The following is a 27905-nucleotide window of genomic DNA, read 5'->3' as shown; positions in this document are numbered from 1 at the left end:
TTTCCTCGGCCGTCTGACCTTATCTAGCCAAACAAAGGCCAAAAAATGAGCATTTGAGAGACCAACCAAATTTGGCAGGTATGAAGCTTCTCTTGAACCGAGAAAAAAAAAAAAGAAAAACCGAATTGAGAGTTGAAAGCAGCGGGGAACATGACACTTGGTTGACTTTGCCGTGAGCTCTTTCCACCACCATAAACCCATGTGGCGGACTTTGCAACTCTCTAACCGGTCTGGTTTTTTCATTCCTCTTATCTCTCTCCTTTTCTGTGTCTTTTTTTGCATGACCTATAACCAAAAAGCTGACTTCTCGCTGTGCGTGCATTTGGATGTATGGCTCTTCTGCTGGCGAGTGGCTAATCTTCTTCTAGAGGCATGAGCTAACACCAGTGGTAGCTGCCTGACTTCTAGTCTGGTTGTTCTTAGATGTTCTTTGTTATGTTTTCCTTTTTATACTATTTCTTCCCTTTTCACTTTTTTTCCTCTCTGCAAGACACTTTCTGTTGAGCCATCTTCCAAGAGAACTAAAAAAAAAAAAAGAAATTTAAAAATTAAAAGCCCAACAGACAACACTAAACAAAATAACAAAACCAGGCAAAGGTCACGGCAAGGTCATTTCCAAAATTATGTCACCTTGATGTCTGCTTCCAACTCTAGATTAATTCAAGGATCTACCAGTCCTTGGTTAATGTATCCAACCAGTTGTGTGCCGCACACATTTGAGAAAGTGGAAAAAGCATTTTAGAAAAATTATTGAAAACATTTTAGAAAATCTGCATGAGCTACACCGACACATAAATCTGATCAAAGGGCAAAAATAATTCTCCATCCATGCATGGTGCATGATGATTTCTATGAGCTGGGATCCTGTAAATTAATGTTATGCAAAATCAAAACAGCTCTGTATTGTTAAATGCCCTTAAGTTACTAATTGTATGTCAGATGTTACAGGGATTGCATCTGTGTATGTATATGTTCAGCTGTATGTATACATAAATTTATTATGTATATTGTAGATTTTATTTTTTGTTGCTTTCCTCCTTAATTTAGTTGTTTTAGATTTCCCTACATGTTGAACATCCCTGGGTTACTAGCTTTGGCCTGATGTGATCTTTCCTTTCTATTGCAGAACCGCATGCACGAATCTCTGAAGCTTTTTGACAGCATCTGCAACAACAAATGGTTCACAGATACATCTATCATCCTGTTTCTAAACAAGAAGGACATATTTGAGGAGAAAATTAAGAAATCTCCACTGAGTATCTGCTTTCCTGAGTACACAGGTAATGAGAAATGTGGCTGTACAGGAGTGCTTAGCAAAGGGACCACAGAGCACTCCCCAGCCAGGCTGATGCTGTAGTGTATCGCAGGCAATGAGGCTAAAGATGCAGAGATAGAGCTCGCACTGGCTTCACTACAGGTTTTATTTCAGTAAGTGTCAAAGGATCACCCCCACCATGGTCCACTTAAAGCAGGAGGATGACTTGACCCAAGTTCTTTGCTGGCCCTTTGGCCACCACCACTGAGCAGGGTGTCCGATTTCTACCTCACTGATGGGTTTGATGCCAAACCAGCACCTGCAGGTGTGGGGCCGCTGTGCACTCCCCAAACCCGTGTGCCCTGGTTCCCTGTGTCACATAGGATCATGAACTTTCTTGCAGGTCTCTCAGAAAGGTGCAGTGAGCATAAGCATTATAGATGGGTGACTGGTCTCCAAGAGATCAACACACGGATTTGTTAGGCTGTCCTCGGCTGGAGTACAGCTTCGTTCTTTCATACCCGACCATGTTCCCTTATGGCCACAACAAGAATCCTTCTGCAGATCCTGGCCACTTTCCTCACTATCAGGCACTGTGGGGCTGTAGAATCATCATGATCCTGGAAACATTAATGTCCATGCTAGATAGGGCTCTTAGCAACCTGACCTGGTCGAAGATGTTCCTGATCACTCATGGGGCATTAGATTAGATGACCTTTAAAGATCGCTTCCAACCCAAACCACTCTATGATTCCATGATCAGCCCTCCAGTGTGCAGACAGCAGGTCTCACAGCTTGGCTGCTTCAGCTCAAGCAATAAATTTTCATCACATTAGTTGAGGAGTCCCCAGTTTTGCTCTCAGATTTGCCGACATCAAGTGTCTGTACATGGAAACACTTCCAGTTAAATGCCGGTAGAAAATAAGGTGTTTCATTTTCTGGTCTACCCACACCTCCTAACCCATAGTGCAGGCAGAGGAGAGCCACAGTGAGCTGTGCCCTGAGCTTGGCTGGGGAGGAGGAGGCCTTGGTGATCTGTGGAGGTGAGAGCAGGAGCTCTGGGATGGGCAGTGTGCAAGAAGCCCCTGCTTGTGCTGCCTGCCTGGCATCTGACCCGCTAATGATGGGAATACATCACCCATGCAAAGGCTGCAGCTGCACCCTGCTGCTTCCCTCTGCATCTCGCTGGCTTCCACACACCCTCATTACCATTCCGAGATGGCACAAAAATAAACTTTTATCGTCATGAATTATTTAAACTCACCGGAGACATCCAGATGAATCAAGCCAACAGACAGAGAAGCCATTCTCTTTGTCAGGAAACACAGTTGTGAACCAGGAGCACCAAGAGTGTCACATTTCTGGGGAGGCCAACAAATTATTAACCAGAGCTTCTTATCTTTGAGCACTTGATTTTTCACTGTGAATAGACAAAAGTGATTCCTCATTGCTGCTTTGGGCTGAATGGTCTGTGGCCATGGAGCTGAATGACTCCAGCTGAATTCAGAACATCTGCAGGCTTCCTCTCTGGGGAAGATTTTGGTGTTTGTCACTACCAGCACATTTCAGCCATCTACTCATCTGCTTGGTCCAGACAGAACCAACATAGTCCCGACACATTTGTCTGAAAAGATCTAATCATGGAAATTTCAGTCTTTACAGCTGAAAGCTCACAATAATGCCTACCCCAAATTTTCCTGGTTGTAAATTAGATTGCTGCTTTTGGATGGTTTGTAGGGAAGCTCATCACCATCTTCTTTACAGCAGTGCTTCTGTATGCTGGATGGTTTCTGTCATGTCCTCTTCCCTTTCCTTTTCTCAGTGAAGCAAACCTTCACCTCTCACTCCTTCCTGATGACATTTTGTGCACCTGGTTTTGTGGATCTTCACTGTTGTCTCCCAGAAACCTCACTCTGAAATACCATTTTTACAGAACCCCTGATGTCAGAGAGACTAGAACAAGAAGGAATGTGATTTTAGATATTCCTTCCCAAGCTATCCCAGCCCAAGAGAGTTCAGTGGGGGAGGCAGACCCTCGTACACACGTAGCTAAGCTCTTGGCTGATTAAACAGAGGAAAACAAAGCATCTGTCTGGAGCACTTCAGCCACAAGTGAACCAAACCAATCTTCCCCAAGTCTCAGGGGACCTTAAAGGTGCTCTAAATTCCTTCAAGATGCTTTTTGGAAGCTGGGAGTTCTCACAATGCCAGAGACCCTCAACGGATCTCCTGTCTCTCTTGTGCCATCAGAGAGGGCAGGAAGTCTGACTGCTGAAGTCGTTCAAATGATCCAACAGCGATCTGAGGTAAGGAGTATCTCACCCCCAGGTATTCCAGCAATGCTCTTACAAGTTAGCTGTGCTAACATTCAGCCCAGGCTTTAGACCCAAGCACACACTTCAGCCTGCTTGCCCCTGCTTTGCTGGCCACAGCTCACAGGATGAAGCCCTCGTGGCCTCATGAAAAAGCAACATTATTAGAATGTTGCCCTGGAGTTAGAAAGAATTATTTGATAAAAGCCTATAAACTGAACAAGCAGACTTTCAACATCATAAGTAGGTTCCACAAAATGCTTTTAATGAAATGAAATTTCTGATGTCCATTAGTTCTGCTGACAGGGAATTATTAGAAGACTGCATCCACAAATTTGCCTGCTGTTTGCTGGAGCACTGTTTCCATCCCCTTAATTCACTCATGCTTTTAACTAATCCACAATACTTAGTAAAGCAGCAGCAGAATCCACGGCTTTTTTTAAACCAAGCTGGCATTAGTGACTCCCTGCTCTCCTAAACAGAATCGAGCATCTAAATCCTCATGTCTCTGAACAACCAACTTCCTGTTCATAAAATACCCTCCTGGTTGTGCTCGGCATGTGGGACCATTCACAGATTCTTTACACAGCTCTTCATGCAAGAATCTGCTCCCAGAACAAACTTGGCTTCCCTTACTTCAGGCATGTTCTCAAGTCCCATGGTCTTCATGAACTCGTGTCTTCAACTAGCAGTGCATGTGTGTGCACGTGGGATTTCCCCAAGCAGCTGCCTTCCACCACAGCACATCTCCAGTAAGCTTCTCTCTAGCAAATAACAGCATTTCCCATCAGTAAAGCATCATGGAAGGAAAGGGACCCAAAAGCAGTAGCAGTGTTACTGTTGTGGAGCCTTTTGGGGGTCAGGCAGTGCCTGGCAGTGCTGGGAGCTTCACTCCAGGCCAGCCAGAGTCTTCATCACCCTTAAGCAGGTGCCCAAGTGGAGCCATGTGTGTGAGCAGGGTCAGAGCTGGCCAGAGGAGAAAGGATCTACTCATTTGCATGACTCATTCTAAGCTTTTTTTAATACAAAATTTGAGGGTTAATGAGGTTTGGCACAGATATCTCTATATATCAAAAAAAGAAACTCCTCACAGTGTGATTTTAGCCATGGCTCTAGCAAAGAGTACTGCAATCCTAATTCCTAAAAAAAAAGGACATTCTTTATCAGCCTTTTTTTGGGTTTGGTTGGGGTTTTTTTTGAGAAAAGCCCACTTTGCCCTGTAAGAGAGGCGGGATCTTTTCATGTCTCTTTCTCTTAATGATTTAGGGAAAGAAGGGCACAGCTACCAATACTGCCCTCAATTCTTGTTAACTCTTCTATCAAAAACTGAAGCTTTAATAAAAAAAATCTAAAAATGGAAAAAATATAAGCCTTTTCCCTAGGTCAAGCATTTACTGCATTCCTGGCAGGTTTCTTCTCTTTTTTGTCACCATGATGTGGAATTTCTTCCATCATAGCCTGTTTAACGCTCAGCTCCCTCATCCATTTCATCTCTATAGACTATAAACAGCAACTCAGAATAAAAATACAGCTGAGCTGACAGTCAGGGAGCATCTCCTGCCTGGCAGCAATCCTCGCTGGTAACGGTGCCCATCCCTAAGATGGAGATGGGGCGCCCGCACGAGCTCCCCACATCCCCACAACGGGGTGTTTGCAGGCACCCTGTGGATTTCAAGTCATGGGGTTACTTTAACCCGCTCTTTTTCCTTTCCTCTCGGCTCTCTTGCAGGTCCCAACGCTTTCACAGAGGCGGTGGCGTACATCCAGACTCAGTACGAGAGCAAGAACAAGTCGGCCAACAAGGAGATCTACACTCACATCACCTGCGCCACCGACACCAACAATATCCAGTTCGTCTTCGACGCTGTCACGGATGTCATCATCGCCAACAACCTGCGGGGATGTGGACTCTACTAAAGCACCCTCCTCCCTCCGCTCCCGGCACCCGCCCGGAGTATCCTCCAGTCCCGCGGACAGGTCCTCCCTTTCCTTGTTTTTTCCTCCTCAGAAGATAACAAGGAAGAAATACATAAATCCCTCCTCCTGTCCCAGACAACTCTGCAGCAAGTTCTGATTTCCCCAGACCCATTTTATTTTACTTTGGTTCATTTTTGGTTCATTCCCTTGCTGCCCTGTTCCACTCCTCCGTTCCAATTCACAGTGTTGCGCAGGGAGCTAACGCATTTCCCACAAAGTGCATTTCAACTGCCAAAAGACAAAAATACTTCGGTTTTAAAGAGAGGAAAAAAAATCAAAGCCTTAACATACTGGTCAGGAACAGTGTAGTTTGGAACCAAAACTTTTTTTTTGCCCTGAAAATTAAGGGATATTGTTCATTGTCATGGTTATCTGCCTTTTTTTAAACACTGTTCCTTTGGGAAGTGCTAGATACAACCTGATCATTTTGAGGGTACCTTACAGCTCCAGTTCTGACCCCAAAGCTGGAGGGTTTGGTGTTGAATGCAGCCACCATAGCTTGGATTTGTACATTCTCCTTTTTTCCAGACAGCTATTTGAACAAGTAAAACAGCCATATCGAGTTCTGCTGGTGTCTTGAGTAACAGGGACACAGTAACAAAGCCTACTAAGTCTTGTCTAAAAGCATTCATTACTGGTAGCAGTTTTACCTCGAGTTTTTCAGAATTAATGATAAAATTTATCTAGTGGTTGCTGTAACCCATTTCTGAGGCACTTCCATGGAGGCCATGGGGCTGCTGGGCTGGGACCCCTGGAGCGTAGGCAGTGAAGATGCCCCGGGAATGGTGTCCTGATGGGGACCTCACACTCAGTGGCATCCTGACAAGGAATCCAGCCTGGGGACATTTCCCACAGCACCTCCCAGCCTTAGTGATTTCAGCAGAGGTGATGCTCCTGCAAACATGCAGCATCACTTTCAGACTTCAACCCTGAAACGCTGGGGTGAATGAAAAATCCTTAGCCCTGGCTTCTTGTAGGCAGAATCTGACCTTGAAGTGCCTGAGATGGGGAGAGGTGCTGTGGGAAACCTCCCTGTGCTTGGGTGGCAGCAAAGTGTGCAAGAGCCTCAAAGCCCTTCATTGCCTCTTGGGCATCCAAACCCCTTGGGAAGCTCAGCCTTGTGCTCTGAGCCTCCTTGGCTGAGCAGAAGCTGGTGGCTTTCCTATGTCACCTCCTGCCTGAGCATCCCAGAGAGACAGCTCCAGGGTTGGTGTCTCCAGTCAGGGCATCTCTTTACCAGTATCTGTAGCAAGATGGATGGTTAACACTGGCAAAGGAGAGCTCAGGGAGCTGACTTGAGTCAAGTGATGGAGTAGGAAGGAAAAGTGCAAGGAAAGGAGGAAGGAAGGGCAGGGGAGAGGAGTGGGAAGGGTGGGGGTAGCACCCAGCACAGCAAAAGTGGGGGCTCAGAGATAAGGACAAATGCAGGTGGGCTGAGGTACATGTGAGGTACACTCGCTTGCCATCACCAAGAGCTCTGGATGCTGCAGAGTCAGAGGCAGAAGGGAATGTGAGAGGTGGGGTGTCACTTCTGTGGACATGGAGGTACTCTTAGAAGTCCACCCCAACAGCTTGTTTGTTCACTGGGTGAGACAACCACCTCTGAGGTCCCACTCAGGGCCCACCTCACCTGGGGGCAGGCAGGCAATGGTGATCCCTGCCTCTTTTCTGCCTCTCTTAGAAGTCCATTATCTTGGAAAACACAAATCTTTCCAGGCTGGCCACAAGTTCAACTGTCCTCTCTTGGGAGCCTGATCTAGGAGTGGCTTTCAGGTCTCAGGAGGTCTCTCCAGGGCTGTGTTGGTGAGGGACAATATCTCTTCTCTCACTGCCCATTTAGGAGAGATGGTGTGAGAGCAGCCCAGAGCAGCACAGCCCAAGGGAAGGTGCCAGCTGAGCATCAGTGTGCAGGAGGCAGTGACAGGAACACGTATGGTGGCACAGGAGGGGGAGAGCAGTTGGAGAGGTTTAGGGAATGGTTTGGGACAGAAGTTGCAGAAGGGAGATGAGCCAGATTGAGAGCAGGGAAGATGGGACATAAGGGCACCTGTGAGCCAGAGGAGAGTCCCTATCAGAGGCTGTGCTCTGCCAGGACAGTGTTTGTGGGACATCTGTGACAAATCCCCAGCCAGGGATATGAGCAGGAGCACCCCAGGGAAAGCAGGGAAGGCTGGCAGAGGAAAATGAGGTGTATGTCACCCATCCAGCCAGCTCACAGCCCAGCATGGCTGGTAACTGTCAGTAACTCCTAAACAGCACTAAAGGATGCATTTGCTATTGTACAGCAAGGACCTGCTGCTGCTCTGCTGGGCACTAACAGCAATAACACAACTCCTGCCTCCCCTGCTCTGGCACAAGCCAGTACCCATCTTTCTCTTCACCATCTCAGTCTTAAAATGCCTCCCATGACATCAGCTCCAGCGAAGAGCTGGCCAGCAAAACCAGGACATCCTCTCTGCTCCTCATGCCACAGCCCACCCACACATCTTGTCTGAGCCCCAGCAGTAACACCCAGCATCCACGGGTGTTGTGTCAAATCCAGGGCAGAAAAACCACAAGCTGGTTATGTTTGGTACGTAAAGTGTGTAACCACTGGACCCAGAGTGCTGATGGCTGGTGCTGGCAGGGCTGCAGGCCTTTTACTAAGCTCTGTAAGAAGAGTTTGATCAGAAGCACTGGAGTTTTGGAGATTTTCTGTTCCCACCCCTTGCTGTGAATGATGTTTTATCCAAGCAAATAAGTAACAGAAGCTGTTCCCAGGGAAGGCAGCACCATGCCAAGGCTTTGTGAGCTCCAGTGTAAAGCACACAGGAATATTTTGGGAAAGACAATTCAAATTAACTCAACCCCAAACTCTGCCATATGCAGTCAAGTGGCCAGTGCTGGCTCAGTGCGCTTTCACCGCTCTCCAGCCTGGATTCAGGTAACCCATTCCCAGCTTTGCCAGCTGGGAGGTCCAAACCCCCTCTTGCAGCTCCAGCAGGTCCTAGCACGTTGGTGATAACCAGCAGCTGGTGCCCCATGGGGAAAAAAGGGAGAAAAAGCAGAGGAAATGTTGCGACACAGAGCCTCTTCTTTCATTTTCTTTGGCATATTGTGTGTCTAAAGCTTCATCTCAGCTGCTGTTGCTGACATTCCCTCCCTCACACGAGTGCCATGAGGATTCACTGACAAATGCTGGAAAGAGCCTTTGGAAGATGAAATACTTCCAGTGTTAAACACTACTATTTCTCCCGCTTGATGGCCGCATATAGATTTTGTCTCCAGAACGCCTGCCAAATCATTACTCACTGCTGGCTTCTGCATCCTCCGAAGCCTTTCCTGACAGATGTGCCTTCCGCAGGCAATCTTTTGCCCTGTGCTTTTTCTAAACACCAGCAATTCTTGCAGCAGTTGCCTAAAAAGTACCTTGAAATACATCGCCTGCTTTCAAAAGCCTTTTCTTAACAGCCCCTTGTGCTTTGCAATTGCCATGCTCTGAATCCAGACCCTTGGAGACCTAGAGCTGTGTTTCATTTGCAGTCACCACACAGCAGGGATGTTGCAACTGGTACAACTGCATCAGAAATCATACCAGGGCATGGAGGATAGATTTTAAAAGCACAAAGTTGAAACAGCTATGTATAAACCCTGCTGCCCTTCAAAGCTAATGTGGGAATTTGCAAAAAAAAAAAGCTCTTTTTGGGATGCAGAAGGTTTTTAATGACTCAGGTCTCTGTTCCAGCAGCAGAAGCATCCGAGGGGTGTCAGCATTGAAAATAGCATTAGCAACTCATGATGAGCTTCAGACAGCAGCAAAAGGAAAGAAGGAAGCTCCCCCTTGGCTTGCTCTGTAGTGAATGAGAGGGTCGGGTATGGAGCCATGAGACCACAAAAATGCAAATAGCTTCTTTATTTAAACAATAATTTCAACAAAATAGAGAAACCCATACAAGGAAAGTCTTGCAGAGCTGCAGGGCTGAGCTGCAGAGCTCCTTAGGAGGATGCAGTAGCTGGGCTGGCTGGGAGAACGAGCAATAACCACGCACTGGGAAAGCACACACTAAAATACAGCCCCAGACTGCCATGGGCACTTTTTAATCTTGCATACAGAACTCGCACACACTCTGGTTGTCACAGGGGGCCGGAGGAGCCCAGCGGAGCAGCAGGACAGCAGGAATGCTCAGCGTGGCCATCTGGCCCTGCCGTCTGCGAGCGCAGAGTGTCCCTGCTGCCCCCGCCCTCCTGCCGGGTCTGGATGGTCACATTCCCACTGCCTGCCCAGAAACACTTCCAACTACATCTCTCTCAGGAGTTTTGTACCGGAATTAGCTTCTTGCCTTCAGCCAGCTTTCCTGGATGGCCAGCCAGCCTGGCCCTCTGTGGAGGGGAGAGCATCCTCAGGAGGAGCCTGCCATGCCTCCTCTGTTGATGCGACTTTGTTTCACGGGACACTAAAAGTATTAATGAGGGCAGTCTTTAATGTATATTAAAATGTATCTGGCATGTTTAATCTATGATGGCATGAGCCCAGTGCTTGCCTGCAAGGAAACAGACCTTGTTCTCAGTCCAGGAGTGTAATCTCCAAGAGGTCAGGATGTGACATAGAAGATGTCCTTTTGCCAGAAGGTCCCCATGTGCCCAGCCTTACTGTGCAGCTCAACAAGGCAGACATCCCCCCTGGGGGATTTTGCAGTCAATGCTAGGAAAGAGACCAACCCTGCACTGTTAGTTTGTGTGACATGTCCCAAGCTTTTTGTGGTCACAAAGTCTCCTGGAGCCAGGGAGAGTTGCTGAGTTCCTGGGAAGAAGCTGACCATCTGTCAGGTCAATTAGAGAAGCTTAGTGCTAGTGTGCTTGGGTGTTTCCGTGGGCCAGGGTTGTCTTCAGGCTTACCACCAAAAACTCTACAACCATTTCCAAGGAGACTAAAACACTCATTAGTGATCTGACACTGGACACGTCAAGGTCAGTAGAGATGGTGCTACTGAGCATCACCCTGAGCACCCAGACGCATCACTCACATCCCCAGTGCACACATGAGAAAGCAGAGACATGGTCCAAGTGGCACAAAATTGCAGACCACGGTCTTGCCTCTACCTCCCTGCAGGAAAGAGCAGGCAAACACACCCCAAGGCTCCCTAAGACTTGAGGGTACTGTGTCATTTCTGAGCTCCAGCACCAACACGAGGTAATTGATGCTGACAGATATAGGTACATGACCTATATAGTTATACTGAGAATATGGCTGTGGGAAGGGACTTTGCACAGGACCACTCATGCCCCAACCAGCAGCCTGTGAGATCTTTTTTTTGTGTGCAAACACAAGCAAGTGCAACTCTTAAACACCAATGCCTTAGTGAGAGGAGGACCAAAGCCTCCAGCTGGCACCCTGCAGGCAGACAGAAAGGGAGCTGGATTGAAGAAATAGCCCCATCTCCCCAAAAGGGCAGCTCTGTTCATGGACACTGAGTGCAGAGTAAGCACAGGGAGGAGAGACCAGGAGAAGAGGTAGAGGGGCTGGGAGCCAGCTGGATGCTCACTGCCCCAGGCCTTCTTCTACCCAGTGTCTTGGAAATTAATGTCAAGACCCAGTCCTGACTGTAGGGTGGGCAAGCAGCTCCAGAACTAAAGCCCCTGCTCCAGGTGGGGAGAAGAGATCATGGCAGGTGAAACACCATTTTCAGCAGTGCCTGAGTCTCACCAGCTTTTCCTGTGCTGGAAGAACTTGGTGGTGCTGGGCAAGCAAAGAGGGTTGTTTAAACACCAGCTATTGCCCTGTTAAATAGCCTAGGTCCCTAATTTGTGCTCCTCAGCCCTATTCCCCCACCTCCTTTTTCCCCACTTCATCTTGACAAGGGAAGAGTGACCATCACCCTGTCTCTGGGCTCCCCACTCCCCACCACATTTCCCAAAGGATCACTGGAGGCCGTCACCATTTTCCTTTTGCTGGTTTCCCGCTGAATCATTTCTCCTGCATGTTTGATGGCCCAAACTGTATTAACTGTAATTTTGTACGAAGAGTGACTGTCCATTGGTTTAATAGAGCATTAGTTATTGTAATAATTTATTGGCTGTTGGTAATGTATTTATTAGTTACAAAATGTTAATAAAGTGCCAGCTCTTTTCTAGTGTGAGAGTGGTTTTATTGTGTCTCCCTTGAGCGCATCCAGCTTCTCAAACTTGTTATTTAACCCTATGGCTCCTCCACAAACACTTGCACAAGACACAGCACCAGCTGTCTGCCATAGCCTCATCCACCTGGAAAAAAGGAATTGGAAAAGGATATAACAAAAGATAATTCATTTTATGTAAGTATTTGGCAGGATTTTTTTTTCCTTTGCTCACCAGAGGCAGCAGCAGGGCAGAGCATCCTTGCTGCCCCATTGCTTCCTCCATCACTTTGTTTACAAATCCTTTACAAGTCACAAGTTTTGCTTTTCCACTGTCTCTTTGTGTGAGCACAGAGTCATAAGACCCATTGCTGGTTCAATTCAGTAAATGGTGTGTTCTCCTCCTTGCTTTAGCACAGAACACGGAGCATTCTTTTATGTTTAAACTAAAGATCTTCCATTATTTGGGGCATAAATATAGAAGTAAGGAACTTGAAGAAACCAAGAGAAAATTTTCTATAAACCTCAGCAAAGGAATATGAACCATTGCTCTTATTGACTTCACCAACTTCCAGCGATGTGGCTTCAGCTGGACTCATCCTCAAACACAAATTCCCACATGGCCCATCCTATGAATCCAACAGAAACACAGGCCAGCCTTGAATACAGCACATGGCTGAGAGGGAAAGGATTTTGCTTTGTGTATTGCTATTGGGGATTTTTTAAACTTCCTCCAGGACACCATCCTGCTTGGATCTTCTGCACAGCTGTCCAGGACCCAGAAGTCATCGGGGTTATTTTGCCTGAATGGGGACTCCTGTTTCCCTGGGCAGAAGCTTTATTTCAGCTGCTCTTCCACCAACAACATCACATCTTTATTTAAATATAATACATATTATAGGACAACACCTGAGATGATCAAGGAAAAAGCCCATCCTGATACTCTCCATGAAAATCTCAAGACCCAGCAAATTTTGCAACAACCACAAGTCAAGAAGAACCATATCCTTTTGTGGCAGTTTCTGGTTTCCCTGTGAATAAGGCCTTTTTTTTATTTCAAGATAACGATCAAATTGAAGTCCCAAGGCTTTAGAAAGCGCCTGCTTGGCATCCCCAGCTACTCTTTGTCAAGGAACCGACAGTGCAATCGCAAAGCCTTTCAAGATGTAATCAGACAGCTGCTAAATTTTGCATGCAAAAGCTACCGTTGAAGTGGAGCTAATAAAATGACTCACTAATAAAACATTCATGGAAAACTCCAAAATGTGTAATTGGGTCATCATTTCATTAGCAAACACGTGTTCTTCCAAATCTTCGGCGAGTCCAGAGCCCCCTTTGCTGTGCCTCCAGAAAAGGGGGCTGTGGGAGGATGTCGTGGGGGGATCTTTGCTGCAGGAGCATTCCCCGCTGGCTGCTGAGCCCCCAGAGCACAGCTTTCCATGAGATTTCCACAAGGCTTTTGTGAACAGCTGTGTCCCCACATGAGCTTCAGGCAGTCGAACCAGAATTGGGGGGCTCAGCCCCCAGAGGGGCTTACAGGGAGGGGCAGCAACTTCAGACTTCACCAAGCCCTGGGTTTGCACCAAAAGCTTTGCAAGTTCAAGTAGAAACAAGGTGGGTACAAACAATGAAAGGGACTCGTGGACTTCCTGAAGCACCCCCCAAAGCTGTTAGTGGACTAGCAGGGAGTGACTTTCTGGTGATTCTAAGAGCAAATTAATGATGGAGAAAATGTTTGAGAGCTCCTGGAGAGCCAGATCTGTCCTGTCCTGTGGCATCTTCACACAGTGCATGCACCTGCATGGGAACACCCTGCTCTGTGGGGCCCTGTGGCAGCCAATGGGGCACAGGACAACCTCACCTCACCTCCTCTGTTCTGCTGTCTGCTCTCCACTTCTTAAAAAACTTCAGCAGCATAGCGGGGAAATGGCTTTTTATGGGTTTTGGCCACATGTAAATGGGGGGGGGGGGAAGGAAAAAACCCCAACAAAACTACAGCTGTTAGAAATTTACCCTTATGCTCCTACCAAAGCCTTTCCAAATTTAAAATCTCCCTGGAGCAATCTGCAAGCCCAGAACACTCACAAGAGCTGGCAGAGGCACCTGTACTGGTTACCTCCATGGGGTTTCTTAAGAGCAACCCAGTCACCACTGGTATTTTCAAAGCTGTGCTGAAGATTTTTCCAGGGACAGGACCTGCTCCTACCTCTGGGCAATTCCTTGGCACTAGTCTTGCTACAGTGGCACCACTCAGTGCCAAGTACCCTTCCAGGCAGGTCCATAGGACCACCCTGGGATGGCCAAAGCCCCCTCCATCCCAGTCCCTATGCCCAGTGTGTCCAAGCTGCTGGCTGATGCTGTCTGTCCACCCTTTATTTGGGCTCTCCAAAGGATTCTTCAGGGGCACCCAGTCCCTGAAGAGAGACAGAGCCCCTTCCCTACTCCTTTGGTGAGGCAGGAGAGGAGCAAATTAACTTTTTCCTGTTCTTCCTTGAGGTTGCAAGTGTCTGCCCTGCCAGACTGGCCCCACAGGGATGTGGGGGAGAATCAGCTGCAGCCCCACATCTGCCCTGGCCTCCAGCCCAAGAGGAGGGCAATACCCCATTTCCCCCACCTTTGTAACCAACTCACATTTACCACTGTCTTACTATAGAGATTTTGTTTTGCTTTCTAACTTTCAATTCACAGAAATATTCTCCTCTCCTCTAACTCTGTCTTTGCCTTCTTCTCTCCCCTCTCCTCCCTCTGTGCTCCCCTTTGCAGAACCGCATGCACGAATCTCTCATGCTCTTCGACTCCATCTGTAACAACAAATTCTTCATCGATACCTCCATCATTCTCTTCCTCAACAAGAAAGACCTATTTGCTGAGAAGATCAAGAAGTCACCTCTGACCATCTGCTTCCCAGAGTACACAGGTAGGTGCTGGGGCCGACACAGCACAGCCACAGGCCCACCTTGCACCACAGGGGCTGGGGGGACAGAGGGGACAGAGTGCCTTTAGAAGGGGGCAGAAGCACTGCCCACCTTCACGAGCTGTGATGCAGCTCCAGCACCCCACTCATGGGCTGGGACTGTGTCCTGGGTGGGGCAGTTCTTGAGGCAAAGGTGCACAAGCAGCTGGTGGGACAGAGAGGGGGTCCAGACAAATGGAGATGAGCTGAAATGAGCCTGGGCACAGGGAGCTGTGGAAAGAAGAAGCCTTGGCAGGAGCTGAGTGGCCACCACTGGAGCCATCCTGTTTGCTGGTGGTTCCTGAGAAGCTCCTGCAAGAGGAGCCAAGACACGTGGTCCTCCAGGCTGCATCCTCCCAGGAGTGCCTTCACGCTGGGTATGGCTGGAGGAGAAAAGAGCCCCTTTACAGCAGGAATCTGTGGAACCACAAGAGAATCATCCATTTTGTAGTGAAACCAACATGGCCTAGAGAAAAGGATAAATAACCAAGAAGATGAGCAAGGATAGATACTCTGGATTTCTCTAAGGGAAAGAAAAAAAGCCCATTTAAATTCAGACTCCAGCATCCCCTACAGATACTGAGATATCTCTGAACTATTCCACCTATCCTGGATACCAAACTCTGGGGACAAGGGAGTCCCCCAGCAAGATGGCACCCATTCCCCTACAGCATAAGTGCACCACCATTTCCACCAGAGGCATTTAGGCTTCTCCACCATGAAGGGACCAGCACTTTTCTCACAACCACCTGGTAGAGCAAACCAGACTATCCCATGTGCAGCTGTATGGCACATGCCAGGCTACCCTGTGGAGAGGCACAGCCCGGTGGCACCTGCCCACCTTCCCTCTCCTTCAGCCACCCACTGCATCAGGAACAAGGGGAACCAGCAAGCTGGAAAAGGAAAATAAATCTCCAGATAATAGCAGCTCTTGCAAAGGCGATTTCAGGGGCATAACTCAGCTTTGTGGCTTCCCACGAGGGGCCAGCACAGCCTCTCTCGCTGCCCTAAGCGGCTTAATGCAATAACGCGCATTTTTCGGCTCAAACATCTGGCGCCTCTCCAGCCCACCTTCCCAAAGCAAACCTCCCCGTCACCGAACCCGCAGGCAACACGTGTGTCCCCAGACGGCTCCTGGAACACCACCACCCCTCGCCCACTCCAGTGCCCAGGGTGAGACCCCCACCCACCCCAGGTGGGGCACAGAGGAGCTCAGCCCCACCAAGGGGGTACAGCCAGCGTCCATGGGTGACGCTGGGGTGGCCACCAACTCTCTCGGCCATCCCTCCCCCTGCCTGCCCGGCCGGGGGGCCACCAGGCCCCCCGGCCTTCTCCCCCCCCGGCGCTGGGCGCTGTCGGGGCGCGCCGCGGGGACTCACCGGTGCTGCCACGGGAACATCCCTCAGGCACAGCCCGGCCGGGCGCAGCTGGGGAACCCTGCCCTTCCTGCAGGGAAAAAGGGGAGAGGGCGGAGCGGGCAAAGCAGCAGCACCTGGGGAAGGAGGAGCCCTCGACGGGGCCCAGGTGTGATGTGTTTTAGGGGGAAATGGGGCAGAGGGGGAGCAAAAGGGTAGTGGGGGTGGAAAGGAGGGAGATGGGAGGGAAAAGGGTTAAATGGACCCTGAAGGGGGCGGTTAAAATAAATAGGTTTGCCTGTTTGTGTTACAATTAAAGCACTTGGCAAGCAGCATGGGGCCGGGTGTGGCGGGGGGTGGTGGTGGCCCTCAGCCCTGACAGCCCCGCTCTGCACCCCCGCCTGTGCCCGCAGGTCCCAACACCTACGAGGACGCGGCCGCCTACATCCAAGCACAATTCGAGAGCAAAAACCGCTCCCCCAACAAGGAGATTTACTGCCACATGACGTGTGCCACAGACACGAACAACATCCAGGTGGTTTTTGACGCCGTCACCGACATCATCATTGCCAACAACCTGCGGGGCTGCGGCTTGTACTGACCCCCCCCGGCGCACAGCGACTGCTTGGGTGGCGATCCCGGCGCCAGGAGAGAAAAGAAACATAAAAATAACAGAGAAAAAAAAAAAAAAAACAACAACCCCCAACGCAACCACACACAGACATACACAGACACACACATGCGCGGGGGAAAAAAAAAAAAAAAGAAACGAAAAAACAGATTGATGGAGAGAAAAAAAAATTGTCATCATAATCATGCAAGTTGGTAAATAAAAAGGCATAAGGAAAAATTATATATATACGTATATATATATATAAAAAAAATCCACACCCACCTTTTTAGTTTGTTTTTTTGAACCCCCTTTCCCCATCAGGCTCCTCACTCCGGCCCCCGGTGTCCCAGCCTGGGGACACCCCGGGGACCAGGGGGGCTCTGCCCGACCCCACCATTCCAACAGCTCCCCCGGTACCAGGCAGGGAGAGGGGGGAAAGGGCATTGCCCGGGGTCACCCTGGGCAGGGGCTTCTCTTCCCGGCAGTTATTTGACCATGGGCTGCTATTTTCTAATTATGATTATTAAAATTCATTATTGTGGGTTGGCTTTTTAAAATTATTATTATTTTGGTTAATTTTTTTTTTCCAGCATGGGCAAGGCCGGGCTGTCCCTGCCTGCTCCCGGCCACACTGCCACCTTCAGAAACAAAAAAAGGTTTTTGGTTTTTTTGTTTGGTTGGGGTTTTTTTAAAGAAGGAGGGAAAAAATTGAAAACTGCCCCCGGCCACATGTCACAGCTAAAAAGGGAAACAACGGCAGCAACAAGCAGGTCTCCTCCCATTTCCCACCCTGGCTGTTTGGGGGGAAGGCTGCAGTGGGGGCATCCTCCTCCTGCTCTCTTCCCAGGGTTTCAGGGGGGTTAGGTCAGATTTTTTGAATTCCCACAGCAATTCAGGCCAAAGCCCTCACCAGACAGAGCCGGTGGGTTTTTCCCATTTTTTCCCTCCCTCCTGGTTTAACAACTCCCTGCTCCTGGTCACTGCTCACTCTCCAGGTCCGTATCCAAAAGCACAGCTTGGCCCCCCCCCAACCAGAGTCCCCCCTCACCTCCCCTTCAGGGTCGACCAGGGACATCAGGGAGGGCTATACAGATATATATATATTATTTTATTTTTTGTTTAGAGTATTTTTTTTGTTTTCGTTTTGTTTTTATTAATTATTTTTAACTCTTTCCAGTGAATGCTTTTTTGTGCTGCTTTTCTCTTCCCCTCTCCTGCCCCAGTCCTCTTTCCCTTTTAGTGAATGGTGTTTTCTCTCTCATGTGGGGATGTTTGTGCTGCAAAATAAGTAAAAAGGAAAAAAAAAAGAAAAAAAAACTTTAAAAAGCAAACTTAAAAAAAAAGCAAGAATGAAAATAATTTAAAAATTTTAAAAAACACACACAAAACCACAAAAAATAATTAAAAAAAATAAAAAAAAAACAACAACAAAAATCGAATGTAGTGTTTACATGGAAGCCACCGTTTTCATGACCAATCCCTCGTCATTTCTACTTTGATTAGTAACCAGACGTCTTCACGGTTTCACTTTTACGAGTTACCTTTGCTGAAGAAGAGCAGTCACACCTGTTCAAAAGAAAATGAATAAATAAAGAGGAAACTTAAAAAAAGATATTATATATATATATATATAAAAAGCGCCAGGTCTTTCTAAGCCTTTCTATTACCAATCAGTGAGGTTTCTGTGATATATTACACACTGCCAATCTCTTTCTCTGACTAATGGAAAAATTCATGTGTAGCTCAATAAAGAGAATGTTTGTCTGTACCCTGGGCTCTCCCCTCCCACGCCTCCGCCTCCTTCTTTCCCCCCGCGCCCGCCTGCCTCCTTCCAAAAGGAGGAAGAAAAAATACCAAAAATCACATTTGGGGGGATTTGCTGCTGGTAGCAGAGGGAGAAGGGAACTATGGATTGGTGTAACTACTGATTGTAAATTCTGGGAAAGCAGTGTGTGGAAGGGCTTTGGTGCTTCAGAACATCACTGTGAGCAAAAGGCCCCCCCAAAGACCTCCCCAGGCAAGAAAATATTTTTATTTCTTCGGGGAGTGCAAAGCTAATCAACAGGGTGAGTCCTTCATTTGTGGCAACATCACAAATCTCACAATATTAAAGCTTTTCCCCTTAAGATATAGAGGAAGGTTCTTCAAGAAAGTTGAGGTTTTCTCCCTGCTGCTCAAGCGATTCTGGGTTTGTTTGGATTTTTTGGGGGTTGGGGGTTTTCTCCACAGTTTGGGTTTTTCCTGCATTCTCCTTCGTCCCAGGTTCCCAGCTCCTGTGCATGCCAGCTCTGGGCACCGTGACCACAGGTGGGACACTTGGAGAGACCCCGGCCCTGGGCACAGCGCCGGCACTGCCGGGCACGGGGCTGGGGCTGGGCACCACATTTGACATCCCCTCCCGTACCACGGGAACGCTTCCAAACCCCGCGGCACCGCCCGGGGATGGAGCCATAGAGAAGGTGACCCAAGCATCCAGGAGCCCCCTGTGCCACCCCTGGCGTGTCCCCTGCGCAGCCCCGAGGAGGGAAGGGTGGGTGGCAGAGACTCCAGCATGCAGCAGCGGCTCCTGACCAACACGGCCTTTCCAAGGTTCCTGCTGTTTACAGCGACCAGAGGCGTATGCTGGCACTGCGAAAGTCGATCAGGCCTCTCCTCAGATGACCTCCCTTTCCAGGGAGGCAGAGCCAGCCAAGAGGCCACCACTGGTCCTGTGCTCCTCTGCACAAACCAGCCTTTCATGGCTCAAGTAGGTCATTGTGCAGCGCTGCCGCAGGCAAAGGTGCCATCCAGCGGCTGGCCAGGGTCCGCTCCTCAGGGAGCTGCCGGGAAAAGTCAGGAGCGCAACAGAAGTCCGGAAAGAACATCCCCAGTCTCTGAAACACCCCCACCCTCCCTGGTGGAGCTCCAGGAACCTTCCTCTTCTCACGGACACCGGGAAGCTCCTTCTCTCATCTCTGCTGCAGCCCGAGGAACTGCAGGACCTCTGGCAGGGACAGGCTCATGGCACCCTCTCCTTCCCCACGGATCTGCTGCTGGCAGAAGAACTGGATTCCACAGCAGGGTCCTGCAGCAGGCAGGGAGGGCTGGGGAGAGCTGCTTTGCCGGTATCTTCCCAGGCACCTTTTTTGCAGCAGTGAAATTGAGGGGGGCAGGATGTCACAGCTCCCAGAGCACCAGGAGGAGGAGGAGGTGGCTCATGCACCGCTGGTGTTGCCAGCCAAGCCCTGGGGAACCAGGAACTCCTCAGCTTCTGTGTCTGAGGAGCGGGCAGGAAACTGCTCCAGGGCAGAGCACTCCTGCCCTGAAGGTGGGTGGGGTTGGAGAGAACAGGCCAAAGTGGTGGGCATTGCCCACAGACAGGTCAAAACCCATCCTGGCTGCAGGCACCCCCTCTGCCAAGAGGGAGCTGGGATCATTCTGCCTCATCATGTACAAAGTGCCTCATCAGGTAAAATATCTCCCAGAAATGCAGCAAGGAGGAGGAACTCATGGATACCCAGAGCCCTCGAGGATTTCTGTGCTGTTTTCTGCACTCTCAGAGGAACATCGACTCTGCTGCCTGGATCACAACCCAAACTCTGCATTGCTCACACGAACAATAGCTCTCATCTGTCCACACACTGCCAGACAGCTCAAAACCCACCTGATTTTCAGTCCCTTGAGACACTGTTTCTCTGTCATTTCCCTGTTCACAGCACAGCCAAATTCCAGTAGCAATTACTACCCTGCAACCAGAGGCCTGGGAGAATGTTCCCAAACCCAGTGTCAGGTGCTTGTGCTCCCTCTCATCGGATGGAAAGGGGGAACCGACAGGGACCAAAGTGCAGATGCCCCATTTACAGACCAAACACACACCAGGAACATGAGAAATCACACTACAGAAATTTACAAACAATTTCCAACACTGATCAAGGTTTTATTTTTGTTTGGTTGGGGTTTTTTTAACAATAAAAACAAAACAGCTATGTTCTAGGCAAAACCAAAGATCTCAAAAAAATTTTTTGAGGTTTACTAATAGCATTGCAAGGTAAGGCTTCCCAAAGAGTTTTATTGAAATAAATTATTTTCACCTAAACATTGATGCAATTCCTCTCATTAAATTCACCTTCACCTAAAAACCAACAGTAAAAAAAGTTACCAACAATTCTAGATAATACTGGGCTCCTTCTAAAGGACGGTGAAACTAGAACTCATTCTTCAGAAGTTTAAAAATTAAGTCACTGCCATGTAAAATTCAACTATGTAAGCTAGCGGCGGCAGCGCCAAGGGGATCTCAAAAGTTCTTAAGAAAATCCATGTTAGCAGGTTGGGCTGCAGCCAGCAAAGGTCCAGCTGCCCCCATTCCTCCAGTCTTTCATGGTGAGGTTGTGGGGTTAAAAATGAAATAAAAAGCAAGATATTGGAGCAATCTCCGCACCATCTCATCAGTGTTGCACTGGAGTCCAGGACAGGCAGGTTTTACTTTCAACTCCCCCAGCTCATGGCAACAATGTAACCTCGCCTTAGGTCCCTCTTCTTCACTCGATCCCCCTCTGTCCCTCGCTTGTTTCTGGACATAAAAGGCAAAGGAAAAGTGCAGCCTTGGGGATGAACAGAACCAGACCTCTGCCAGTGCAGAAGAGCCCAGCAACAGTGAACTATTTCATGCTGGAATCGGCGTGAATCAGCGCTTTGCTGCACAATTCATGAATTCAGGTTTTCCTGTGTTGTGTAGCCAGACAACTTCATCCAGTGTAAGAACCTCCCAGCGATGCTACCCCAGCCCTTCAAGCCGCCCTACATAACACCCTTGGCTGCTGTAGGAACAGGGACTGAGCAGCCTGCTCATCTAACACAGGGCTTGCTGCAAGCTTCTAAGCTTCCTTCCCTCGGAGTAACTGCCCCTGATCTCGAGCAGAACATACCCGTGCACTCCGTGACCTGCACCCACAGCTACCTCAGAACACACTTCCCCCAGCCTCTGCTGTGCAGTCAGCCCCATAGCTCATGCCAGCTGCAGAAATCATGCCCGTGGTTTAGAAATTGCCTTTTGTTGTGGAGAGGATCAACGTCACATAGAAAATATTACAAAAAAGGTTAATTTGTCAGCTGTCCAAACATTATTAGACCACATGCTTTATACAGCAGAGAGGCAGCCAGCTCACTCGGCAGCACAGCCAGCTGAACTCTGAAGAGACACTTTCCTGCTGGTATAGAAAGCGCAGGGTTTTTTGTATTTAATTAATTTATTCAACGTTGCTCACGAGGAGGAGGAAGGAGGGGCAGCAAGTGCTAAGAGTTTTGCTGCATCTGAAGTCTCCGTTCAGCAGCGGCAGCGAGGGTCCTGCGGCGCAGGGTGACGGCATCGGCCGTCGCTCCCTCGGGCAAAGGCTTCTCTGTGCTCAGCTCCTCATCGGAGGTTTTGTTTAAGTAACGCCTGAGGGGGGAAAAAGGAAAAGATGAGTGAGCAGAACCCACCTCATTCTGGCTCTGAAAAATGCATCCCTGCAGTCAGGGAGGGCTGGAAGGCAAACTAGCAGGAAAATGCCTCAATAAACGTGCACATGAGCTATGTGCTCCTAAAAAAAGCCCACATCACCTACAATAGGCTCTGCAGAGTTGGCAGGAGCTCTTAGGTTTTGTGCAAGATCCTTGTGCCTGTGGGAAGGAGCCAGTTCTAAAGGTCAGGCCTGTCCCCTCAACTCGAAGCCATTCACAGCAGGTGAGTTACGACTCCCTCTGTTCCTGTTACTCCACTCCTCAGCCTCTGGCTCTGCCTACAAGAAGGCACTCCCTGATGACAGGGAGTAAGCCCATGACAGAAGGGGCACTAGGGGCTGCACAGTGCAAGGTAGGGCCAGAGGACAAGGAAGTTGCTGCCAGAGTTAAAAATCCCAGTAAATTTTTACACTTTAATGGGAAAAAACGGTAGTTTGAAATTCAACAGCTCTTCAAACCAGTAAGCCAGAAAGTCAAAAATACTCTGTCTCCCTAAAAGACATTTTTTCAAACATCAAGGAAAAATTTAGTCTAGGAGCAAGTCTGTTTACAGACTTATAAAAGGTGTCACGGCCCCAGGTATTTATAAGGCATTTCAATATGGAAAAGGAGCAGCAGTAGCCTGACAACACCAAAGGACCTGGAACTCAGTGGGGTTGTTGTAGACCTCCTCAGCAGTATCCCTGTGATACAAAGGAAGGGAAAACACTTGTTAACACTATGAAGTGTTTTCTACATCACTAAAGTGCTTTTCCTTCTCTGATTAATCAGCAACTGGGTGCTAGTAGAGTCCACCAACATAACTGGAGTACCAGTAAAAAAGTTGAATTCTACCTGTAACAGCTGCTACTGCTTGGGCTAAAAGAAACAGTTCAAGTTGGTCCCTCTCTCTTCAGCAGTGCTGACTGGCTGGTGCTGAGCTCCTCTGGTGAGGTCTAGACAGGGTCACCTGTCAGATCTGTGCTGCTCTGGGCTCTCTATTTGGAAAAAGTGGTGCCTGACAGGAATTTCAGCTGTAAGAGCACAGGCAGTGAGGGCTGACACCTGTGCCAGGAGCGGAACTAAATATTACTACAGGACTCAGCCCAAGTAACCTGCTCTCAGTAAATGCTCAGACCAAAGCCCACTGAAGCTGGAAAAATCAGCCTTTGATTTCAAAGAGCTTTGGATCAACTGCACAGGAAGCTGTGTGCGTGCTGGGACACATGATGCTATTTCAGAGTTGGGTTTAGTTAGCAGTGTCAAACAGCATCCTGAGCCTGCTGTGGCAGATGTATTCATTCCTTTTACTGCTTTTCCCATCAACCCAGGCTCTCAGTGGTCTTAATCCATTTGAAACCCATTCTGGGGGACTCCACCTGAGTGGCCAGGCTGGCGTTTCAGGAAGGAACATACTTTCGAGCTTGTTGCAACAAGTCCTCCTTCCGCTGAACCAACATACGCTGCCTTTCGTCAGCTGACTTGGAAAAGCGACTTCCCCTGGCCTCAAAATCTTCTGCTTCATTAGGTTCTGCATCCATTTCACTGAATTCCACCATTTCTTCCAGTCTGGAGTTCAGTTCAAGTGGCACTCTCTCCGTCTAAGAGAAAAGGAAATAAGGAATAAGTCTTTGGAAAATTTGGGCTTCTTTGCATCAAAACAACAAACTACAAAGAACTGTCATTTTCTGAGGCACTGGAAGAAACCAGAGTCTCACCTGCTGTACTCAATTCCCTCGGTTTCCTTTGAAAAGCCCAGCCAAAAAACAGAACAAAGATATTTCAAACCATGCTCAAAGATCCTGTATCCTATAACGCTGTATCTTTTATGCCATGTTTGAAAGTAATGTCAAAGACAAACATTAATTACTCATAATTAATGCTCTCTGAAAATGGGGCATTTGAAAGTCAGATTCTGCAGCTGACTTGACAAGTGATGCAACAGTAAAGAGTTGAAAAAGCAGAAATCCACGTACTAAGGAAAGAATAACAAATGTATTTGCAAAGATCATTTGTGCTCAAGAAGGGAATTTATGAGGCTTTGGTTCACTGGGTTCTGCAGCACCCAAATTATCCTGTTTTAGACTGCTGGAGCAAGGCTGGCAACTGTCCCAAGCACAGTGTGCCAAGAGAGGAGCTGGCAGCCCCCACATGGTACCTCTCCTCCCTGACAGCCAGCTGATAACACTAACCCGAAAACTGAGCTGATGGATGATGGCTCTGGGTACAGCAGCTGAGGTGAAACAGCACATCCTGATCACACCCTGTCAGACAGGATCAGATCAGCCCCGCGATGCAGAGCCACGGCAATAACCAAGCGTGGTGGCATCACAAAACAAATCACCTCATGAAGGGCTGAAGGGTGTAGCCATCATCTGGTACCCCAGAAGATGACTCAAGCAAGTGGGATGCTCCAGAGAAGTACTGGCCAAGTCAGCCCCTGCAGCCTGGTTTTGGGCCTTTGGCAGCGCTGCTGAGGAGCTGAGATGGCCGATTCCATGGGATTGCTGCTCCAGCCCCAACAGGCCGGTCGCAGCAGCATCACAGTACAACACACAGGCTTAGGCAGCTGATGTGCAAAACAAGTTGAGTCATCCCAAAGCCCTAGAGACAGGCCAGTAACGCCATCTCCCCGACACAACGCCTTCAGAGAGCAAACACCAAGACAAATGTCACTTCCCATTAGGTAGGTGACCCAAGCAGGAATCCCAGAGCCCAAGTCAGCATATTATGGACACTGCAACCTCAAACACAAGTATGGGTGTTCAGCATCTCTCAGCAAAAACTCCACTGCTGGAATTTACCAAGTGGCTCCAGCACCACACACACGAATGCACTGGGATAACGTGGGTGTTGGGGTCCCTTCTGTAACATGTGAGGGCACCACTGGACTGCCTCAAAGCACTGCCACATCCCTAAGGAGGGAGGGATAGCCCCATAGAATGATCCCATGGATTGTACCTGGGGCCAAGATGACCTTGGCAGACCCAGTGGAACAGGTATGGAGCAACTCAACTGCTGCTTCTGATTACCACATAGGTGGGCAGGGAAAAGGGAAGCTCTGCTGCGGGAAGCGGAGAGGAGCCCACTCATTGTAGTCAATGTTCAGACAGTGATCTTCACTTGTTTCTCCCCCTGGGCCATTAGTATCAGAAGATACAAGTTGTCTCACCTAAGGTTTGGGAGTTTTTCATAAGGTTACAAAGATTCAAAAATCAATACCCAGAGCCCAATCATCTATCTGAGCACAGGAACAGTTACCAAGGAGGTTTTAGAGACAAAACTATCACAGCTAATTGCAGTAAAGATTATGACAAGCCTCAGTAATGCAGCAGATCACAGATGCAGAAGCCCGTATACTACAAAACTATTCCTCTTTCAGGCTCCAAGAGAAAAAGTTTCATGAAGGCCATGGGATGCCTCAGAAGTGTCTCTAAATAGCCACCAAGTACTTAAGCAAGGGAGGGCATGTAGCGTAGGAATGGAGAGGAGGCAGAGCATTATGCACATCACTGGAAGCATCAGCATTCCAATGCACAGCTGGAGAGAAGCACATGCACAGTGTCCCACTAATGGTACAGGCCAGGACTGATAGGGGCTGTCAGTATTTAGAGCATTATCTCACAAACCTGTAACATGATTTATACCATGATGGTGCTCAGAGATGCCTCTCAACTGCTATTACATTATATCAGCACTTACACCCCAAAACAACAAGCTACAATCAGGGAAAAAAAAAATATCAGCCATTATCTGTATCTTAAGACCTTTGAACTCCAAGTAGAATGAAGCCAAAATATGACATAAGGCACTAGGAAAACCAACACTACTCGTGAAGAAGGGTTCTTTTATTTGAGTGTCTCAGCTGCCCTAAGAAGTGTTGTTTCCAACAAGCAGAACTGATGGTTTTTGATCTCCACTTGCTGTTGGAGATCTACAAAGATTCCCAGTGGGTATGCTGATTAAAAAAAAAAAACCAGGTAGAATGCTTGTAAGACGTACCCTAAGGCTGCAGCACAAAGGAACTGGGGTTTTCACGGTCTCTCTCAGAGACTGTGTCATAAGGTGTCAAGGTCTATCTATCCATAATCTAGAAATTCAAGTCACACTCAGAGGAGATGATGGCAACTTCTTATGTCCCTTCCCATTTGCCTTTAAAAAGATTCTCAAAACTCCAGCGCACCCTGCTGAAGTAGCTTGTTTGCTGCTTGCCCTTTTCTCACAGACAAGCCTTTGACTGACTACAGCAACAGATTATTCTGGCAAGCAGAAAGAGATACACCAGGCATTTGGTTACAAATTAAAATCAAAATCAATAACACCAAAGTGACAGGAGGTTCCCAGAGCAGGAGGCTCCCAAGGCTCCTCTCCACAACAGAAATACTCTCAACAGCAAGGAGTTAACTAAGACTCCTTGGTAGAACTCTTGAGCTCTGTAACAAGGGTGTGCAGCTTGTCCCAAGGCAGCCTAAGCTAACACTAAATGCACAAAGCATTTCTGAGGCAGGAAGAGGAGAGCAGCACCTTCCAGCTTCCACAACACTACCCAGCAGCACGTTTCTCTCTATGCATAGCAGTCTCAGTCTCCCACTTCAGCTCATGCCTGTGATTCCCATTTGGTACAGCACATATCCATCCAGGAAAACCCACACAGGGGCCACCAGTTTATCCTACACAAGCAGCCAGCAGCAGCCCGACTAAACTGTGGGGTATTCACAACTGTTCCACTGTCTCTAGGCCATCTCTGTGCTATCCTACACGGTAAAAACAGGTTCTCCATCCAAACCACCATTCACTCCAGCCAAAACATACCACCTGAGCAGTGCTCAGCAGCACTGCAAAGCAAAAAGGCATCTCTGTTAGAGAGCACATGCTCAGTGCTGTCATGTATGAACACCACTCCCAGGTTTTTCAGGTTCTGTAGAAGGAAGGACAGAAATACAGGCAGTGCCAGGCAGGAGAGAAGAAACATGAACAGCAACACAATCATTCAAAGTGGAATTTGAAACCAGAACCAAGCTAAGGATAACTAGTTAGATACCATTTGTACCAAGAGAGGTTTCTCTCATTAAAGAGCAGGGCAAATGCCTCTAAAACCTTCAAAGTAACCAAAAAATGCTTGATCCAGACCAAGATTTTCATTCCTGCAGTTCTGTAGCTGCTACCCCAGGCTCTTACCAAATACCTGTACCATCGCTACCACCTCTTCCTCAGCCTCAACTGCATAATCAAACCAAATCAAAGGTTGTTTTGTTTTGCAACCTGCTAACAAGGGAACTGCCACAGTTGAATTCCAGGTAGTAACAGGTTGGGTATTCAGGTCACTAAAGGCTGCAGAGAAAGTCACACACTTCACAAATTCACTCAGCCAGAAGAAAGGGAGATTTATAAAACAGAAACCCTCAGGATGTCACTATTACAGTCAGAGAAAACAAAAGTGAAATGAGATCTTACTCTACTCACAGGGTAATTTTTTTTCCCTGCCACACTTTAGCTAGCACATGCTGCTTAGTAAAGCCCTTAGTGAAGAACAGCAAAACCCATTATTGTGCTTTGTATATAGAAGGGCTGTTATCTCACTCCATTTCCACCAAAGCTCCCCGTGTCTTAAAGTGCTTCCTCAAGAACACAAAAAGAATTCTTATACCCAGAAAAGAAATACTCCTCTTTTTAATGGAAGTGTTTGGAGATGTACAGAATGGGAATGAGACGAGAAAGGGGAAGAGCAAAGCAGCCTGCTCTTCATATTCCACAGATGGGCATGGGCTGATCAGACATGAAAAGAGACATGATGATCTTCTGTTCTTTGTACCATTTGAGAGCACTTTCCTTCAAGGAAGAAAAAGAAAAGCACACAACTAATCCTCTACAGAGGCACCATACTCATATCT

General features: G+C 48.2%; 2 protein-coding genes across 3 annotated transcripts in view; one reads left to right on the top strand and one right to left on the bottom strand.

Moving 5' to 3' along the window:
• The window catches only part of GNAO1 (G protein subunit alpha o1), a 145606-nt gene extending 127281 nt beyond the window's left edge, over positions 1 to 18325 (top strand). Inside the window, exons 7-8 of one of the 2 annotated variants that reach the window (XM_048316994.1) lie at positions 14400 to 14553; positions 16358 to 18325. In XM_048316994.1, coding sequence (XP_048172951.1) covers positions 14400 to 14553; positions 16358 to 16545 — 342 coding nt within the window. In that variant the 3' untranslated portion in view covers positions 16546 to 18325. Of the gene's footprint in view, positions 1 to 1126; positions 1281 to 5296; positions 11658 to 14399; positions 14554 to 16357 lie in introns of those variants that run through there. The other variant, XM_048316993.1, reaches the window with a different exon arrangement.
• Positions 18326 to 20452: 2127 nt separating this feature from the next.
• AMFR (autocrine motility factor receptor) overlaps positions 20453 to 27905 on the bottom strand; it is a 28411-nt gene continuing 20958 nt past the window's right edge. Inside the window, exons 13-14 of the mRNA XM_048316677.1 lie at positions 23431 to 23615; positions 20453 to 21973 (exon numbers count right to left, since the gene is read on the bottom strand). Coding sequence (XP_048172634.1) covers positions 21829 to 21973; positions 23431 to 23615 — 330 coding nt within the window. The 3' untranslated portion in view covers positions 20453 to 21828. The remainder of the gene's footprint in view (positions 21974 to 23430; positions 23616 to 27905) is intronic.

This window comes from Corvus hawaiiensis, chromosome 12 (genome assembly GCF_020740725.1).
Source record: "Corvus hawaiiensis isolate bCorHaw1 chromosome 12, bCorHaw1.pri.cur, whole genome shotgun sequence".
NCBI classification, from domain to species: domain Eukaryota; kingdom Metazoa; phylum Chordata; class Aves; order Passeriformes; family Corvidae; genus Corvus; species Corvus hawaiiensis.
Note: the sequence above shows the minus strand (reverse complement) of the source record. Positions and strands in the feature narration are given on the sequence as shown.